Here is a 21,220-nt window from a genome sequence, read left to right on the forward strand (position 1 = left end):
CTCACAATTGTACTCCATTTAAAAAGCATCTACACTGCTGTGGATCTGTTCTGCTTATTTCTTCTGTGGCTGATGCCCTTAGTCACCTTCCTCAGTGGTGATCCACTTTGCTATGTGTCCAGTAAACTATCCTTGATGTAGCTACTGCAAAGGCCAATCAGAGTCCCCAACTGGCTATTTAAAACCTCTGACTGGTTGTTGAATTTTTCCTGAATTCATTATCACCACAGATGACCTCTTGAGACCCTGAAACTCTGTTAAAATGATTCTTCTAAAAGCACGTCATCTTTCTAAAAAGACCACAATTGTGCCTGTAGTCCACAGGATTCACAGTTTGGGTATGTGATTTCTTAGGTTTTTATTCATTAATGTTAACAGGTTAATGAAATGGTCATGTGTCTGTTCGGACCAGTGGAGTGTGGTAGTCTAACATTTCAGAATGTTTGAGTCTCGCTCAGAGAGCAGCAAAGTCATGTCTGACTAATCTGTAATCCTCCATACAACCACCTTATGCTGCATACTCACCCTAGACGGGGTCATACTATTACACAGTTTATGGTTTACTGTGTAAATGGATCATGAATCAATATCATTTTTGTAATATTTTGTTTGTAATAGAGTGTTTTAAAAATCCATTGTTAATGCATGACCTTGAATGCATTTCGTCATACAACCAGTCAGTAACAAAACCAAAAGACACACTAAACTCTCAATTCTACTAATTTTCAATCATTTTTTAACACTTTTATTAAATAAAATACAAAATAACTACTACTTGCTGTTGAACGGCTATATTATCCTCATAAGCACACACGTGCACAGATAGACCCCCAGGTGGTGCTCAAGCACTTGCTCTTTTGGCCTTTGACTAGTTAAGTGCCCTTTCTGAAAGACATATTTTTTTTCTATTTATTTTTATAATTTTCTATTTTAGTTTTTAAATTTGGCTAATGGCATCAATTCTCAGTTAAAAGCGTGTTGTAATGCCCGACAACTTCATTTGAGCTCTAATTCTGCGAGGCCACACAAGCCCCTGCCCCTCCCTCTTCGACTTCCCTTGTCACAGCCACCAGTAAACGCATGCAATTCGAGCACCCTGCGGAGCAGCATCCACGTCTCCCTGACCTGCCTTCATTGGTGACAGCCAGGTAACGATAGTGTTTGCCCTAAGCTCGGCATTGTTTGTCACTGTTGTGAAATTAAACCACTATTAAAACATCTCAATACAGCCAGCCTAACTTAGGCAATATCCCTCCATTAAGCTTAAAAACAAGCAAGCTAGTATGGTGTTGGCGTAAAATAGCGTTGTGACGTTGCCGTCAATGAAAAACAAGTGAACTCCGGTAGGCTAGTTCCTTTGTCAGGCAAATTAACAAATAAATATGCATTACATGGTTAATAGTCAATCATATTTGGATATCAGAAACGTTAGCCGACCTGTCATCCATCACAAGAAAATTTGCAAATATATGATTTGTCCACTGTTTACATGCTCATACTGATTAGCAAAAGCTTTAAGATATAGCCTAGTAAATTATCGATTCTTACTCATGGGACACAAAATTCACTGGTAATTGTAGGCAGGCCAACTGATTGTCATTTCAATACAATAGTCCAGGGCCTTTACAAGATCAGATTTGAAAGTTCAACTGTTCATCTAATTTTAATTTAAAAGCAAGAGAATGATCCTGCTCCCAACACCACAGAACACACTTAGCCTAATTGGTGCAACTGAACATAGGCCTACTTTCTAGATTAAAGGGTAGATTGGTTGGTTTATTAATTTATTTATTCAGAGAACAACTTTTTTTTGTGTAAAGATTTGTTGATTTTGAATAGTTATTTATTTTATAGACCACTAAGCATGCACAATGTGGCTTTGTTTTCTGTGCTGTTGCCTGTTCTTGTGATAAATGTAGAATAGTGAATGCTGAAGAATTAATAATTTTGTAAAAATCTGTTGAGTATTAAACATTTACATGAGTGTATGGGTATAAAAAAAAAAAAATGTAAACAAGTAAAAGATGTGCTACTGCAGGGGTTCTCAACAGGGGCATTGAAAGGATGCCAGGCGGCGCTGAGAGCAAATTAGTAGAGTGGGGGGCGTTAGGTTACAAATGGAGGTGTTTATCAGTCATAATAATCAAATCTATCTTCAGGTTCCTCTTTGCATTAAAACATATATCTAGACTTGACGTACACTACCAGTCAAAAGTTTTGAAACACTTGACTGAAATGTTTCTCATGATCTTAAAAATCTTTTGATCTCAAGGCATATGCTTAAATGTTTGAAATTAGTTTTGTAGACAAAAATATAATTGTGCCACCATATTAATTTATTTTATTATAAAACTAAAATTTAATAAAAAAATAAAAAAATAAAAAGAAACATTTTTGAAATGTATGACTTGGACCAAATAATAAAGAAAAGCAGCCAATAAGTGCCCAACATAGATGGGAACTCCTTCAATACTGTTTAAAAAGCATCCCAGGGTGATACCTCAAGAAGTTGGTTGAGAAAATGTCAAGAGTACATGTCTGCAAATTCTAGGCAAAGGGTGACTACTTTGAAGATGCTAAAATAACACAGTTTTGATTTATTTTGGATTTTGTTTAGTCACAACATAATTCCCAAAGTTCCATTTATGTTATTCCATAGTTTTGATGACTTTACTATTATTCTAAATGTGAAAAAAAATTCTAATAAAGAATGAGTAAGTGTTTCAAAACCTTTGGCCGGTAGTGTACATCAGTTGGTTCTCAATTATACGGGTTGGTATGCATTTGTACCACAGTTCATCTGATTTTGAAGTCTAGCGATGCATCTGAAGTATCTGGTTTAGCAGCGTCAAATATACAGGCGGAGGCACAACCTCCGCTAAAGCTCCTGTATGACTCTGTAGATGGATACAGCTCTATGGACAGAGCAGCATGAGCGCAAAGCTCTTAAAGCTCGAGCTCTTAAACTTGCAGCTTTGCGAGAATCAGTGAGAAGCAAGGTGCGAGAAGTGGAAACCATTTGAATTCAACACCAAATTCTACATCACCACCTTTGAATTTACTATAGTAACTCTAACTGTACTTTAGACAGAAATAGATTGATATTAAATATTATCATATCACTACTTCAGCTCTATTAAATTTTTCATAGGCTACATTAGAAGAGTGAGGGAATATAATTAATTTTTGTTATAACTTATAAATATTTATACATTTTTACATGTGTTTAGTGTTTACTGTTTATAATTAGAAAAATGCTATAGTTTGTTTTATAGAAATCATGTCACATCTAACCATGGTAGTGAAGAAGATCCATGCTTCCATGTGCTTACTTTGGTCTCGTTACAAATACCACTGTTAAAACTATAAAAAATAAATAATTAATGAATAAATTAAAATGTTCAAAGAGGCAAATGTAAAATATATTAACAATATCACTTTTATTATTAGTTTCTGTCTTCACATTTTCATTTTATAGGACCCAGATATGTAGAACTCCATCTGCTTGAATTCAAGAATCGAAGTTGCATTGAGCAAATTAAGCAAATAACACAAATATTGAGTTTTGTGGGTTTTTTTTTTTTTTTTTTTTTTCGGTACAACGTCTCCGCTTTCAATTTATGTCACATAATTGTGCTACTGTATGTAACTTTATTTTTTCTAAATAATTATGAGAGAGGAGCCCTTTTTTTTCACTTGAGCACCTGCCTCACAAAATGTCTGTGCACGGCCCTACTTATAATTAGCTTTTTTCGCTCTAATAATCAACAAATCCTCCGTTAAGACTGAGACCCCCTTTCCACCTGGTATTAAGATGCGTTTCGGGTGATCCAATCACATGTGGTCAGCGCTAAATACAGGTCTAAACAGAGTCTAAAAGGTTTTGTGTTCGGATCACAAAAACCACATTCGAATGTGGTCAAAAACGCATGTGTCCACATCACATTTGATGTGTAAATGCTAATTTGTCCTGTATACGTCCCGGCAGCATGAAGCGCCACCCCTCACCTGTCAATCAACCGCTGCGCTATAACAAAAGTTAAAGTTTGTCGGTTACAAGCAGCTTTAAAAGGAAATAACCGTCTGATCGGAAAAAAGCGGATACATACACAATAACGAGAGCTTAACCGATCTTCTTTAGTGTGTTTGATATCAACACCGATGACAAGCACGAACACCTGAAGCTTCTCTAAAGGTGCTGTAATCGATTTATTCATGGAAATGTAGGCAAAAATGTTCCTACTCCCTTAAAGATACTAATGAAATAAGTGTCCTGAGATATCTCACCAGTTTCTGTGACAGCTGTAGACTTTGTAAACAGCAAACAAAAATGTGTCCGTGGACCGCAGACATTGACGCTTTTCACCTGTCAATAATTTTGCTCGTTCTCATTTGAAGCGGATCATTCAGGCTGTGATTCATAATGTTTGTCAGTTGAGGGTGCTATTGTGCCACTGTTGAATTTGACAGACACAGGAACAAACGATGCTGCTGTTTTGCTCTGTTTTTGTCTCAAAATTATCTTTGGAGGGTGGGATTTTGGAATGAGGGGGCATGGCTAATTCATCAGCTCAGTCACGTGAAAGCTTCAGAATACTAAAATCGCTTACAGCACCTTTAATACAGGCAATCTGCTAAAATAACGGATAAATCTGCTTGACATGTTGCGTTTGTGTTTTTTTTTTTGCGCTTCATCTTTTCTGACTTTGTTGCACTTTAATATCATGCAGTAACACACTGGCATTGTGACTGATGTATGTAATCATGAAACAGAGACCCTATGGTCACAGGAGATGCATTTAAGCGACCAGGTGTAAACAGCAATGTGTCTCACCTTTCCACATGTGATTGTATCACCTGAGATGCATCGTAATACAGGTGGAAATGGGGTCTGAGATGCAGTATAAATTCAAGAAAAGAGTTATCAACCAGCTCCCTGACAGCAAAGATTCAGCTTCTTTTTGAATAAGCAGAGAGCTCACTAATAAAAACAGCTTCCATTTTGGTTTATTTATACTCGAAAGAGGCTAAAACTGATTATGCTCAACTGAGTGAATGAGCTGTTAACTCAGTATTTAGTTCAACCGATTCCAACTGTTGGACCAAGCTGCTTTGCAAACCAATTGTGAACATAATAGGCGAGCATCATCCCTTCAAATGTGTGATCAGAATTTTGTGTAGTAGTAGCCTGGTAACCAATATCTGTTGGACTTTTTACTCTAGAAAAATTGTTTAAAATATATATATATATATATATATATATATATATATATATATATATATATATATATATATATATATATATATATATAATTTTTTTATCTATATTTTATAATATTTGTTTAGTTTTATTTTTGTAATGTCAATTAATTTTCCCATCCCATTGTTTTTGAGAAGGCACTGGCTCCTTTGCCTCCATGGACAAAATACCCCTAATTATGATATAGAAAAAGTTACAGCTGTTTGGTTACACTGTACATTTGATTGTGAATCTCAGATGCATAAGCGGTACATGAGCGCTATCAAGCGTGGGTGGTTGGTAAGTGTGCTGAACTGTAACAAGCATGTAATTAAAAGAGGAAATATATAATTTCAGCTATAGATATTGTGAGTGGGTGATGAAGTGTTGCAGGGAATCTGACTCAATTTGTTGTACGAGAAAGAGACATTATAATACTTTGGGTGTGTTGTGGATGTTCGTGTACCTGTGATATCGGGCTTCTGTGGCATGGAGAACTTCACAAAGGTGGGTTCAGACAGGCCTTTGACGTTACGGGCAGTGATCTCCACTTCATACTGCATATTCCACTGAAGCGGCTGTAGCAGCACAAAATCATTCACACCTGGAACCAGTTTTGTCATCCACTGTTCTTCCTTTTCCTGCACGAAATCAGAAGTGTTTAGGAAAGTGAATATGTGTAAGCATACACAAAAATGCACACACACTATGAAAAATTTAACAATTAGTTCTCATTATACTTTTAACACATATCTGTAAATGACAACATGTTGGTATGACATTAAGCAAAGTTGCATGAGTGTTTTTGGGTTCACAGCTAATGGTGAATGTGACATATTACAATATGATATACTAAGTGTATGGGAAATGTTGAGATTGATATTCAAAGGCACAGGCATGTCTCTCAGTATAAAAATCTGTGACCTTACATGTTCATGCTGTGACTTTGCAAGGAAGCAGTGCTAGATTCAGTACATGTTAGGGTAACACTTTCTGTGAAGCCTATATTTATAATGCCTTGTGACTACGCACGCCTGGCCCCCAACTGAGCTAAACAGCCAAGGAGAGGGATAAATGCGGCAGAACGCGGCAGTTCGAGACACAGAGAGCCAGATGCAGCTGCCATGTGTGTGTTTGTGTTGTGTGTCTTTTTGTTCCATTAAATATTATTTTGACTGTTCAGCCGGTTCCCGCCTCCTCCTTTCCCAACCTTAACCTTGTTACATTGGTGCTGAAGCACGGGAAGGAGAAGGGATGCACTGTCATGGAGTCCACTGCCATCCACCCAAAGGAGCAGCTGCGGCCATCCGGACGTGGAGGAACGGCCACTGTCTGCGAGGGGACGAGGTGCTCGCTTCCGGCCGCCAAAACACGGCGGGACGTTCAATCCGCCAGGGGTCGGAGGACTCGCTCCGGTCCGCCCAAGGAGGAGTGGCTGTCGTCCGCCAAAGAGTGGAGGAGTGATCGAGGACCAGGCGACAGCGTGTCTGGGAAACTGGCGAGAAAGTTTTTTTCTCTCTCTCCTCTCTCTCTCTCACTGTTGCTCTGCCTTGCCCTTTACCTCTCCTCTTTTTGGTTTTTGTTTTGTTTTTTCCCTCCCCTCGTCCCCCTTCCCAGTCCTAGAGAGGTGGGGAAAAGCCTGCTGTCAGGCTTAAACCCCCCCCCCCCCATTACCCCAATTGAGGAGAGGGATAAATGCGGCAGAGAGAGAGAGAGCCAGATGCAGCTGCCATGTGTGTGTTTGTGTTGTGTGTCTTTTTGTTCCATTAAATATTATTTTGACTTTTGACTGTTTGGCCGGTTCGCGCCGCCTCCTTTCCCAACCTTAACCGTGTTACATATAATACACCTTGTGATATGTTATAGCTTCTCATAGTAATTGTAACTATAGTTCTAATACATTATAATATTTAACCTATTCATAGAGTATAATTCATTATAACACAATCAACATCCAATTTTATCCACAGAAGTTGTAATGTTAATGCATATATCAGGTATTAAACAAATATCTTTATCAAAAATATAGGGTAGTGTAAACAGTCATATGGCTTCATAACATAATCATATACCATCATGCAATGTCTTCTTATAAGCCTTATGTAATGGAAGTTATTTAAAATGCACAGCACACAAAGTAAAACACATTCACAATATACATTTTGAGACATTAAGATATTTCCAATGTAATGTTGCCCAACAGGGTGGAATTTAAAGGTGACACTCAAGTACATCTCCAGACTTTTGCTCAAAGTGCTGGTGTATTAGTTAAATAATTTGGGTAATCGATCTAGACTCAAAGAAGGATAAATGGTTCTTAAGGCATTGTCTATAGCCTCCATAAAGTTCATTTTCTCAGTATTGATCATTTATTTCACATTCTGTCACTTTACTCACCAACCTGTTTCATGTTGTATGTGTTAGATTAGTTTTTATGTTTAAAATAGCAATAAAATTTGTTTGTATTCAAGGATAATTTGACTGAGGTATATTTTGATAATTAATCTCGTCACTTGATTTAAAAGATCTGGCTTCAAAGCTGATACCTAAAATATGTGTGTGATATTATTTTCAATAAGCCATGAGAATAATATTACTCCAATAAGTGAATTAATCATAATTCCCTTATTACAGCTAATTCCTTACAATAGAAATTGTGAGCAAATTCAACGACACGTTGTATTACGATTTTAATGGTGGAGAATTTTATTCAGACAAATAATCTAATTATTTGGTTGTCGAACACAACTAATTACATTATAAATTTCCCTACATAATAATGATGGAGATATGCAGAACATTAATCTGAACCATGTACATCTACATTAACCAAATTTCCCTACATAATAATGACGTAGAATGCAGACAGTTTAATTTAATTCCTAACACACATTCTGTTCCTACATGGACCTTTAAAGTTCTGGCCACCATTCACTTTCATTGTATGGACCTACAGAGCTGAGAAATGTATCTAAAATCTTCTTTTGTGTTCAGCAGAAGAAAGTCATACATATCTGGGATGGCCTGAGGGTAAGTAAATGATGAGAGAATGTTCATTTTTGGGTGAACAATCCTTTTAATTGGAACATAGACCATAGGCCTAATGAAAATATATAATAAAACATACAGTGCATCCGGAAAGTATTCACAGCGCTTCACTTTTTCCACATTTTGTTTTGTTACAGCACTTATTCCAAAATGGATTAAATTCATTATTTTACAAACAATACCCCATAATCACAACGTGAAAGAAGTTTGTTTGAAATCTTTGCAAATGTATTAAAAATAAAAATCGAAAAAAAATCACATGTACATAAGTATTCACAGCCTTTGCCATGACATTCAAAATTAAGCTCAGGTGCATCCTGTTTCCACTGATCATCCTTGAGATGTTTCTACAACTTGATTGGAGTCCACCTGTGGTAAATTCAGTTGATTGGACATGATTTGGAAAGGCACACACCTGTCTATATAAGGTCCCACAGTTAACAGTGCATGTCAGAGCACAAACCAAGCCATGAAGTCCAAGGAATTGTCTGTAGACCTCCGAGACAGGATTGTATCAAGGCACAGATCTGGGGAAGGGTACAGAAACATTTCTGCAGCATTGAAGGTCCCAATGAGCACAGTGGCCTCCTTCATCCGTAAATGGAAGAAGTTTGGAACCACCAGGACTTTTCCTAGAGCTGGCCGCCCGGCCAAACTGAGCGATCGGAGGAGAAGGGTCTTAGTCAGGGAGGTGACCAAGAACCCGATGGTCACTCTGACAGACGCCAGCATTTCTCTGTGGAGAGAGGAGAAACTTCCAGAAGAACAACCATCTCTGCAGCACTCCACCAATCAGGCCTGTATGGTAGAGTGGCCAGACGGAAGCAACTCCTCACATGACAGCCCGCCTGGAGTTTGCCAAAAGGCACCTGAAGGACTCTCAGACCATGAGAAACAAAGATTGAACTCTTTGGCCTGAATGGCAAGCGTCATGTCTGGAGGAAACCAGTCACCGCTCATCACCTGGCCAATACCATCCCTACAGTGAAGCATGGTGATGACAGCATCATGCTGTGGGGATGTTTTTCAGCGGCAGGAACTGGAAGACTAGTCAGGATCGACGGAAAGATGAATGCAGCAATGTACAGAGACATCCTTGATGAAAACCTGCTCCAGAGTGCTCTGGACCTCAGACTGGGGTGAAGGTTCATCTTCCAACAGGACACCAACCCTAAGCACACAGCCAAGATAACAAAGGAGTGGCTACGGGACAACTCTGTGAATGTCCTTGAGTGGCCCAGCCAGAGCCCAGACTTGAACCCGATTGAACATCTCTGGAGAGATCTGAAAATGGCTGTGCACTGATGCTCCCCATCCAATCTGATGGAGCTTGAGAGGTCCTGCAAAGAAGAATGGGAGAAACTGCCCAAAAATAGGTGTGCCAAGCTTGTAGCATCATACTCAAAAAGACCTGAGGCTGTAATTGGTGCCAAAGGTGCTTCAACAAAGTATTGAGCAAAGGCTGTGAATACTTATGTATGTGATTTTTTATTTATTTTTTACAATGGGGTAGTGTTTGTAGAATTTTGTCGAAAATAATTAATTTAATCCATTTTGGAATAAGGCTGTAACATAACAAAATGTGGAAAAAGTGAAGTGCTATGAATACTTTCCGGATGCACTGTAAAATAAATCATAAATCAAGAGGAGTATTGAGACTTAACAAGCTTTCCTTGGTGAATTTCCCTTAAAAAACTTTGTTACTTGAGGAAAGTGATTTTGTGTACACTGTCTGTGTTAATGTCTTAATTGGACAGTACCATAATTGTTTTTATATTTATTTTATCTAGTATATTTAAATGTATATGTGCATTTCAGAATAGAGTCATGTTATTTTCTCGGATGAGAACTACTGATATGTTTTAACCTAATAGCTTTACAAATGTTTTTCACTTGTGTGTTCCTTTGTATTTTGTGCATTGAAACTTCCATTAGACAAGCTTGACTTGAAATGTCTTAAAATATCTTATGGAATATCTTTCTTTTGTCACTTTACTTAAAGCGCACATAATATACACTACCGGTCAAAAGTTTTGAAACACCTGACTGAAATGTTTCTCATGATCTTAAAAATCTTTTGATCTGAAGGCGTATGCTTAAATGTTTGAAATTAGTTTTGTAGACAAAAATATAATTGTGCCACCATATTAATTTATTTCATTATAAAACTAAAATGTAATAAAAAAAAAAGTTTTCCTCAATACATTCCTTTGCTTCCACCATGTAACACTAAGCAAATGGCATAGATGGTTTAGAAAGACCAAAAATTTCAAACAAAAAAATAACTCCAGTTGTTACACGACAAATGCTCTTGAAGAGAGAAAACAATTTTTGAAAAGAAAAAAAAATTTTTTTTTGAAGAGAAAAAAATTTAAGACTTAGGCTCAGGAAGGAACTGAGACACAATTTTTATTTATTTTTTCACCGTGCAGTTCAGGGCTTCCGTAAAATCCGTTATTCATGCTTTAAAAAAATTCTCATATTGTCTGCTGATTCTACATGCATCAGCAAGCATCTGTGTTAAAACCACAGTATAAACCCAGTACTTTCCTTTTCTCAGCCAAATCTTTCAAAATTGTGATGAAAAGAGAGTGATTAATAGAATCGCAGATGAAAGTGGTTTGAGAAGCCATCTGCTGCTTCTTCCTCAGAGCAAGAGACAAGAAAGAGATGCTTTTCTCTAATTCTCAAACTTTTCCCACACACTAAGACTGCAGAAATACTCCAACGCATCCACTATTCCCTTTGTGCCTTTGCCTGCGGAGTGACTGAGAATGAGTGTGTATAATTTAAAGTGTGTGTGTGTGTGAGCAGGCTGTTCCACCGGCTAAAATGTGGAAACCAAGCCTACACATGCTGCCTTCAAAAAGTCATTGCTTTTATATTCTGACATTTTCAAAACATCTCAGCTCTTTAAGGGCTAAATTGTTGGATATGCATTTCACATGTTGACACTCCTTAGGCGTGCTGTCTCTCCAGGCTGTGACATCTCCATTTCGCCTGTTCTCACCTCGACATGCACAGGGAATCAGAGAGAGAGAGAGAGAGAGAGAGAGAGAGAGAGTAAACGAGAGAGAGAGAAAGAGGGAAGCGTACAAATAAGAGAGAGCGAAAAGATGCCGGCGGACCCTATTAAGGCAGTGGAGGAAACAAAGCGTCAACAAACAGAGTGAGACAGTCAGATTTGACCAAGTAAATGAGGAAACGCTGAAGCCCATGAGGAGGAAAACAAACAGAGGGATTGTGGGAAAGAGTGAATGACCCAGATGCTCTGTAGAGCTGTGGTGAATATATGGACGTGCTTGTGAGGCAGCACTCGACAACCTCTCACATCCTGTAAACAAGCTGTGTGTCATAGCAACCCCCGACGCACACAGAACAAAGCCTGTTGCATTACACTGGGCTTTTTAGAGTGCCGATACCCTCAAGAGGCTCAGTGTTCACTCCAAGTGAGATTTATTCAAAGTCTTGTAGTTGAACTGTCTAATTTCATACTACTAGCAAATATGGACTGAAAACAAATCATGGGATAGCATTAAGACTGATATGTTCAATGCTTTGGCAAACAGAAGAAGGGTCTTTAATTGGGATATTTTGCTGTTATCTAAATTCTGACTGGAAGAGGTGACATGGCGATTAATAAAAGAACGCTACATTTTAAAATGATAGAACACTGTCTTTGTAACAGCCGACACTATATGGCCAAAAGTATGTGGACACCTGAACAGCACACCCATGCTGTATGTGCTTATTGAACATTTAATTTCAGAACCATGGGCATTAATAAGGAGTTCAACCTCCCACTTTTCTGGGAAGGCTTTCCACTAGATGTTGAAACATGACTGTAAGGATTTTCAGACAGAGATGGTGAGTGATGAGGCCTGGCTCACAGTCAGTGTTCCAACCCAAAGGTGTTCAGTGAGTTTTGTTCAGGCTAGTCAAGATCTTCCACACCAGACTCAATAAAGCATTTCTTTATGGATCTTACTTATGGACAGGGGCATAGTATGCCCCATGTTACTAAAATGTATAAGGACATTATATGGGTGTAGCTGAAATAGCCAAAACTATAAACAGAAGAGTTTGTTCATGTAGTGTATTTTGGGCTTATTTCCAGACATGCATGTTTGTATTGTGTTTGAAAGATGAAATGTTTTAAGAAGGGATGGATGCAAAGCTGACAGCTCTGGTTAACCCTCTGGTTAAAAAAAAAAAAAAATCAGCAGCAGTTCAATAGAACACTTTAATGCGTTTACACCTACACTGCACCATGGTCTTTTCACTGAAAGAGCCCTAAAACAGCAGAACAGTGAGAACATCTAATCTAGGAATTACTTTGCTGCAGTTTGTGCTGGTGAAAAAAAAAAAAAAAAGGGGGCAAGGGCACAAAAGAAAGAGATGTATTTTCACTGCTCGTTACCAAACACATCGCCCACTCGTCTCTGCATGTTTACTGGAATAACACCCTCTGCATTCCAGCACAATATCACAATCCGCACTTACAAACAGCAAAACCACAGGATGCTGTTCAATACTGTTTTTCTCCAGCTAATAAAACATGTCTAACATTTGCTAAACGAATAAATGGATATATGGCTTAAGAGATAATGTTTAGTCAATACACTCTCACAAGCAAAAATCTGTTTGTTTATCACTGTACAACAAAAACGTCACTCTGGATATACTTTGTGGATATATATTGGTTATCTTCAAATCTCTTCAGATTCCAGTTCGGTCATTCTATAATTGCAATGCCATTTCTACAGCGGGGTCTGATATTCTGAGACCACTTGTTAAAATGCTTCTATTTTGCAATTACATTACACATTTTAATCATAACAATTTAAGTAAAATGTTTAATTGAAATATTTACAAGAATTAATTTTCTTCTTTCGCTTAAAGTTTGTGTAAATCCTGAAGATCCAAGTTATTCCAAAATAATTTGAAAATGTTCCAAAGAGCATCCTGTGTGCTTTAATAGTAGCATGGAAATCGGATCTTTGTACCAACGAGTTACCATAGTCAATGTCACAAATGTGCTTACATTTTATTAATGACTTTAGTGCACAATTTGTAATATTTGTTCTTCATTACACATACATTTTCTTTGTTTTATATATATATATTTTTTTTCAATCCTAAAACCATCTGTTTATATGAAGAAAATCTTAGATTTTCAATGTGGTCTCAAAATTTTGGAATCCAATGTATATTCGAAGATCAATAAGGCTTGACAAAACCCACTGAAATTATGTGAAAACAGATACAGATACTGCTCAGATAAAGCGCTACAGCAAGGTTTCCCTTCAGTAGAGGCTTAAAAGCAGATAACTCACTGTTTTGTATTTGACAATGTATTCCAGGATGGGCATTCCTCCATCGTCCTGCTTGACCAGACCCAGTCGGTAAGCCTTCCCCACCCCTCGCTGCCCCTGAACCGATGGGGGACTAGGCTCTCCTGAATATCAAAAGAGACAAAACAACTGATAAATGGCCCACACACATATTCAAAATTATTATTTCAATTTTGATGGTCTGCTAAATACTGCAATAGTGAGTGGTTTTTCAAAGCCACACCATTTAAAAAAATATTTCAACCAAAAATTAAAATTCTGTCATTATGTACTCCCCCTCATGAGGTTCTAAATCCGTAAGCTGTTATTTTTCATACTGGAACACAAAAGGAATCTTTACACAGCTCTTTTCAATACAATGTCATTTCATAGTGACCACAGATGTCAAGAAATAGTCGATATTATTTGTGCGCTATATTCCAAGTCTTCTGAAGACATATGATAGCATTGATGTGCTGCACTCTGACAGGTATGATGTCATTGATGCCAAAATGCCATTGGTTCTTGTGTGTGTCATATCTGAATGCAAAGCTCCAGTTTGATTATGCCAAACGAGAAATGAGATTTCAGAGTTGCATCGGAGGGGAAGATTATCAGTGATTAACAACTAAAATTTAGATCAGGGCTGCGTTTCCTGATAACGATTGTTCTTTGCTGTTAAGAGTGTTTTCTACGAGTGATTTTAAGAAAGTTCGTCATTTTTCCCATTACTGCACTTAACATGAACGTGAGGATATGCTTTAAGTGCTACTTAAAGCTATACTATGTAACTTTTGGCCCTCTAGTGGTTAAAAAATAAAACTGCATGCGTCTTGTGGAAGAACATTGTTTGGTTGTGCTTCACTCTGCTCCTCTGCGTGGATGAATGTGGTTCGAGGCACCGGTGTACACTTGGATACAGAACATCTTAGAGCGAATGAACAAATAAATAACAAAAGAAATGAAAAAGACGGATATTCGAAAACATGTCATCTGAGAAGGTAAGTGCCATATGCTGTTGTTTTGACTTATTGGAAACCTTGATGTTTTGAAATAAATGACATTACAAAAGTTACACAACGTTCGTTAACATTAGACATAACGATTGCTAGTCTGATAAGGTCAAACGCTGTAAAGTTTTTATAACTGCAGGATATTCTGGCCAAATAGACCATGGCAGTAACTAATTAATAGATTGTCATTGTTACCAACCAGAGGTCAACATCATTTCAAGACTCACATGTCCTTGGCAAGCCTAGGACTAAAGGATTTATTTATATAAATTATTGCTGTTATAAAGAAAAATACACACATGTGCTAGCAAGTGAAAAGTTCTGCACCAATTACAATATAATTATTGTATTTCACTACACACACACAGATGTGTGTGTGTGAGTGTGTGTGTGCGTGTGTGTGTGCGTGTGTGTGTGTGTGATTACACAACTATACATAAACCATATCAATAAAATATCTTACCTGTTGAGAAAGAAAAAAGTAATCTCTGGATGGCTTATTAATCCTTTAAGATCTCGGAGTTGTCGCCACCTCTGAAAAGCCAAGCCGATGTTGTTGTGGGTTTTATTACAGACTCTGCCGCTTTCACTTTTTGCTTGTAGACTCTGCTCTGTAAGGGGTTTCTTTGTTTGTACAACTGGTGATTCCCTGGAGGTATACCATTTTGAATGATCCATGGTAAATTATTCTTGTTTGTTGTGACAACAAGCTTTCAGGTTCACGCTACTCCCACACCATACACGCGCTTCAGTAGCCGGAGCTTATTTTATCTGTGTACGGATATGACGTCAACACACACGGGCAAATGACATATGTATGCAATTTCCAGCGAAATCCATCCCGACAGCTCTAAAATATATTATTATAGGTTTATCAAAGTGTATTTGGGTAAAGACATGGTTTGGAAGATGGATTTTTGTTGCACTCTCTCATTAATAACATTTTGTTATTTTTTAACAAAAAAAAAAGTTACATAGTGTTGCTTTAAGAAAGACGCTGTCCATAAATGTGATGTGCTGAAATGTGACCATATTGTGCTGCTTGTCATTGCAATTTCATTATATTTTTTGCATAACTTTAAAATCGTTTGTAATTTACCTCGCTGGAAATATTTAAAAATATTTTCTTAAATGTACAACTTAATTCACTACATAATTGCATTTTGTTTTGCAAATGTTTTGTGCAGAACGATATATTTCTTTTACACAATCACTGCTTCATTCACCAGATGTGCATTTTAATATTTCGTTTAAAGAAATTGCTCTGTGGGTCGAGATTAAAGCTTCCAGGATCAGTGAAGACAGCGGAGACTGTGTATGGTCCTGCTAATGACAACAAGCATTAATTGAATATAACGAGGTTCACCGTGTTATTGCGGATCGCAAAATAAGGAGACACATGGAAGCTGCGCTTTAGGGACATTCATCAATCAAAGGGAGATCTGCTTTTTACTCCCAAAAGTGATAACAGTTACAGCAATGCTACACAACATGTGCGGTACAATACAACACGTGGTGTGGGCGAGAGCGCCTTTAGGTGTCAGAGAGAAAGAGGAGACGAGGATGAGAATGAGGAGCCAATATACTGTACGGACGATTTTCATGCACGGCAGCAAATTATTGACTTTTTGAGATATGAATTTATCTGTTAATCCAATATTGACTAAACATTTTATGCATTCATTATTATTATTATTATTATTATTATTATTATCCTTTTCGGTTCAAAAATAAATAAAATAAAATGTATGTATACTTATATTAAATGAGCATAAAGTGTAGCTATAGGTGTTTAAATTGTATCAGGTGTAATTTCGCATTTGTCCTGCAGGTGTCTGCATAAGACTGTGTGCTTACGATGTTCTTAACGCTGTATGAGTACTCCAGAGCACTCGTTAATCTACGAGCATTTTCAAGTACTACTTAAGTTACGATGCTTTTGGTAAATGGGCCGCAAAACTAAGATGAATTGTAAGATGGATTCTACGATCTACTTAGGCTTACAATGCTTTTGGGAAATGAGTTCCAGTTCCTCACACAAAGCTATCGTATGGCTTCAGAAAACTTGGAATGAGTCATATGGACTACCTTTATTATACATTTATGGTGCTTTTTTTGTTGTTGTCCTTGACAGCTGTGGTTGTTCTATGGAATGGAAAAGAGCTGCATAAAGTTTCTACCAAATATATACTATTGTGTTTCATTCAAAAAATCTATTTTTTTTTTTTTTTTAATGAATGAGGGTGAGTAAATAAGGACAGAATTTTCATTTTTGGGTGAACTATCCCTTTATGGGTCAGAGCAGAGGACACTCACGTATGGGCAGAGTTTGAAAGCTCTCTATGCGACTGAACTCCCCTTGACCTTTTCCATTCACCGCGGCTACTCGCACTTCGTAGGTCGTGTTGGGCTCAAGGTTAGTGAGCAACACAATTGCTGTGGAAAAGAAAGAGAGAGAGAGAAGGTAAGAGATAGAGAGAGAGATGGAAATAATTCTAACAAACTTACTGGTCTCCTAAACATTTACAAGGTTTTAAATGATTGCTGTCTCCAATCATGCTCTTGGCCACAAGCCTTTTCAACACTATTCATATGAGTCCTTCGAGTAGTCAAACTTGCTTATATGGTTATCTGATCTGTCCTTAAAGTTCCCGTGAACTCTTCTGGGTGTTGTGGGTAAAGAAAAATCTATTTGGAATCATACAGCACTGTAAATTCTCTGTGAGAATTTAACTCTGTGAGAGTGATTAGGCTGCTGTAGACTGAAGGTCTGAGCAAGGGTTATACAATACAACAAGGATGAATCTCTACACACTGACCTTAATTTACACTATGACATTGTTTTATATTCTCCATAAAGCAACACTTTATGAACTGAAGGACAACTATCCATGCACAAGTGTCTATTTCTGTGTGCAAGAATATATTAAGGGGAATTAACTAAGGAAGAAAAACACATGCTTAACTGACTTGATCAGCAAAAAGGTCCAGCATTTTGGTTCAGCCCATGTGTAATGAGGTAGCCTTGTTATGGATGTGAAATCATGTGACACATATGCTAACTAATTTGTATTATAGTGTTTGCAATTTAACAATTAGAAATGTTCTCTTAAAAAGTATATAACAGTAGAGAGTGCTACAAAAGTGGGGTGTAAAGTTAAGGTGCTCTGTGGTCAAGGGATCAAAATAGTCAAAATAAGCAAAATAACCATGGCACTCGTATTACAATAAAAAGCCTTTATTATTCCATGGCTGTTGACAAATTCGGGAGTATTAATAATTTTGTCTACAGCCCTGTGATAATACTGGCTTTTTTACTGTAATAAGAATGCCATGGTTATTTGACATTTTTACAGTAATTTTCACTGTTCAAGACTTTCTTTTCTATATATCCATTTATATTTAATATAGGTGTAACATCTGGAAGGAAGTCGCAAGAGCTGGATCTAGGTACGGCGAAACAGTATTTAACAAAATAAACAAAGTACAGAATAACGGGGTAAACACAGGAATAAAAGAAACATAGACAATGGGAAAACACAGAAAACATACACAATGGGCAGTGGTCATTCATAGGCGGTCAAAACACATAACATCTGACAAGGACTAAACAGAAGCAGGAATGATCAGGGCATTATATACACAAAGACTAATGAGTTAATGAAACACAGGAGAGGACAATCAAGGACAGCTAGCAGTGATGAGGGCAGGGAATTGTGGGAAATGTAGTCCGGGAGGAACAGATGACGGGAGAAACACAAGACAAACAACAGTGAATCATGACAATAGGCTATATTCATTTTTGAATCATTGTCTTCATTATTTGAATCAGTATATATATATATATATATATATATATATATATATATATATATATATATATATATATATATATATATATATTTATATATGTAGGTATGTTACATAGTACTCATGGGGTATAGGATGTAGTGAATTCGCCACTTAGTGTTTTGATGAAAATTAAATAACAAAACAAAACCACGCATAGCTTAAAATGCATTTCACAGTGTTATTATTTTGCTTCAATCTTAAAATCAAGGGGTAATTATTAATTAGTTGCTAATAACCTGCAAGCAATATTGTGGTTTTGAGGTATTGAATCATTTACTCCTTCATAAATACTCTAATAAAGAGCTAATAAGGAAGTTAAATTGATAGTTCACCCAAAAATGAAAATTCTCTCATCATTTACTCACCCTCATGCCATTCCAGATGTGTATATAATTTTTTTTCTTCTGCCGAACATAAACACATATTTTTAGAAGAATATCTTAGCTCTGACGGTCCATACAATGTAAGTGAATGGTGACCAGAACTTTGAATCTCTAAAAATCACATAAGTCAGCATAAAAGTAATCCATAAGACTCCAGTGGTTAAATCCATATCTTCAGAAGCAATTTGATAGGTGTGGGTGAGAAACAGATCAAAATTAAGTCCTTTTTTACTATAAACTTTCATATTCTTCTTCTTTTGTTTTTCGGCAATTCACATTCTTCGTGCATATTGCCACCTACTGGTCAGGGCTGGTCAACGGTGGAAATTTATAGAAAAAAAGAGCATAAATATTGAACTGTTTCTCACCCACACCTATCATATTGCTTCTGAAGATATGGATTTATGCTGATTTATGTGATTTTTGAAGATTCAAAGTTCTGGACACCATTAACTTGCATTGTATGGACCTACAGAGCTGAGGTATTCTTCTAAAATCTATTTTCTGCAGAAGAGATAAAGTCATACACATCTGGGATGGCATGAGGGTGAGTAAATGATGAGAGAATTTTCATTTTTAGGTGAACTATACCTTTAAGAAGAACTGTTGTTTCATCTGCCATTCAGTCAGTGGTTTACCATGGGCACTGATCAAACATATTGTAATAATGGACATCCTTTGTACTTACTCTGTGTCCCCTGTGATTTCACATCTTTCCAGTCCTGTGAGCTGATATCTTTGTATTTGACCAGGTAGTGACTGATGGGTACGCCGCCGTGGGAGTCCGGCTTTGTGAAGGTAACCGTAGCTATGCGCTGGGCCACGGAGCTCAGACGCACAGAGTAGGGGTTTGAGGGAACATCTGTGACAGAGAAATTATGGGTCAGGGGAAGAGAGAGTTACAAACGTCTCCTTTAATGGGTTGAGGCCACAGGCTCTGAGAGTATCAAAGGGGCTGCTTGTGTGTCTGTCTGAGGGGTGGAACACAGTTAGAGCTGCTTTCAGCACCTTACAAACCAAACTCTCTAAGCATGAGAGACTTTTAAGAACTATACTCTTATTGGTAGTTGAAAGCTTGATCAAATCTGCTAAAAAAAATTTAAAGGAATAGTTCTGCAAAAAATGAAATTCTGTCATTATTCATTCACCCTCATGTCTTTCGAAACCTATATGATTTTACTTCTTTCATGGTACACAAAAGGATTTCCAAGCTGCTCTCTTCCATGAAATGAAAGTGAATGGTGACCTTAGCTGTCATACTAAATTTTTAAGGCAAGATTTCAGCATATAATTACTTACAATTCAGTATGTTCCATACACAAGGTGATTATAGGGCTTCAAAAGACTCTGAATATGGTGAGTTGTAGGGACTACTTTTATTATGTTTTAGTTTGTTTTAAGCTTAATTTATATTTTAGAGCATGACAGCCCCAGGTCCTCATCCTCTTTCTTTGCAAAGAACTCATTGTACAGAAAAGAGCAACTCAGACGTTCTGCTTAATTGCTCTGTTTGTGTTCCGCGGAAGAAAGAAAGTCATAAAGGAAATGTGAGGAAATGATGACAGAATTTGTATTTCAGGGTGAACTATCCCTTTAAGGAACGATCAAATAAAATTAAATCAAAATCAAATCACTTTATTGTCACACAGCCATATACACAAGTGCAATGGTGTGTGAAATTCTTGGGAACAAGATGCGGATCAAACAAGATGCGGAGGATCTGTTGAATTGTATTAATGATGGGCATTTGAAATGTTTAACAAAAGCAGTAATATTAGCCTGTTGTCAAAGAAGTAACATGTTATACTGCCAATCTGATTCAAAAACATGTTGCAGCCTGCCCAAACTTTTCCTAGGCAGGTTTCGTACTTTCCTTGCCTTCTTCACTGCTTTAATTTTTTTGCCATGCCAAGCGAGAGAACATACCCTGCCCTGAATAACAAGCACCTGGCTCTTCAAGCAAAAAAACAAGAGAGAATGGGTGAGCCAGGGCCGTTGATGGAAAAAGAAATAGTCAGTGAAACAGGTAGATGCAGCAGGAAGACAAAGAAACAAATTAGGTGTGTGTTATGAAGGACCATGAAGAGGAAGTGAAGGAGAGAGACTGTATCTCTGTTACAAATTAACCTATGTTAACCTCATATTGTTCCAAACCTTTTTGACTTCTTTCTTCCATGGAACAAAACATGAGGTGTTAGACAGAATATTCAATCTAACTCACCATTAACTGCCATTGTATTAAAAAGAATCTGATGAAAGTGAATGGTGACTGAGGCTAATGTTCTGCCAAATTAGGATACTACCTTAAACAACAGCTGCCTATGTAGGCAGTAGGCAATGGGACAGCTCCCT

At 37.3% G+C, this 21,220-nt stretch overlaps 1 protein-coding gene across 4 annotated transcripts in view; it reads right to left on the reverse strand.

Moving 5' to 3' along the window:
- ncam2 (neural cell adhesion molecule 2) overlaps nt 1–21,220 on the reverse strand; it is a 377,130-nt gene that overhangs the window by 32,512 nt on the left and 323,398 nt on the right. For 3 of the 4 annotated variants that reach the window (XM_051709407.1, XM_051709406.1, XM_051709409.1), the window contains exons 12-15: nt 19,557–19,730; nt 16,950–17,069; nt 13,624–13,745; nt 5,706–5,880 (exon numbers count right to left, since the gene is read on the reverse strand). In XM_051709407.1, coding sequence (XP_051565367.1) covers nt 5,706–5,880; nt 13,624–13,745; nt 16,950–17,069; nt 19,557–19,730 — 591 coding nt within the window. The remainder of the gene's footprint in view (nt 1–5,705; nt 5,881–13,623; nt 13,746–16,949; nt 17,070–19,556; nt 19,731–21,220) is intronic. The other variant, XM_051709408.1, reaches the window with a different exon arrangement.

This window comes from Myxocyprinus asiaticus, chromosome 10 (assembly GCF_019703515.2).
Source record: "Myxocyprinus asiaticus isolate MX2 ecotype Aquarium Trade chromosome 10, UBuf_Myxa_2, whole genome shotgun sequence".
Lineage (NCBI taxonomy): Eukaryota > Metazoa > Chordata > Actinopteri > Cypriniformes > Catostomidae > Myxocyprinus > Myxocyprinus asiaticus.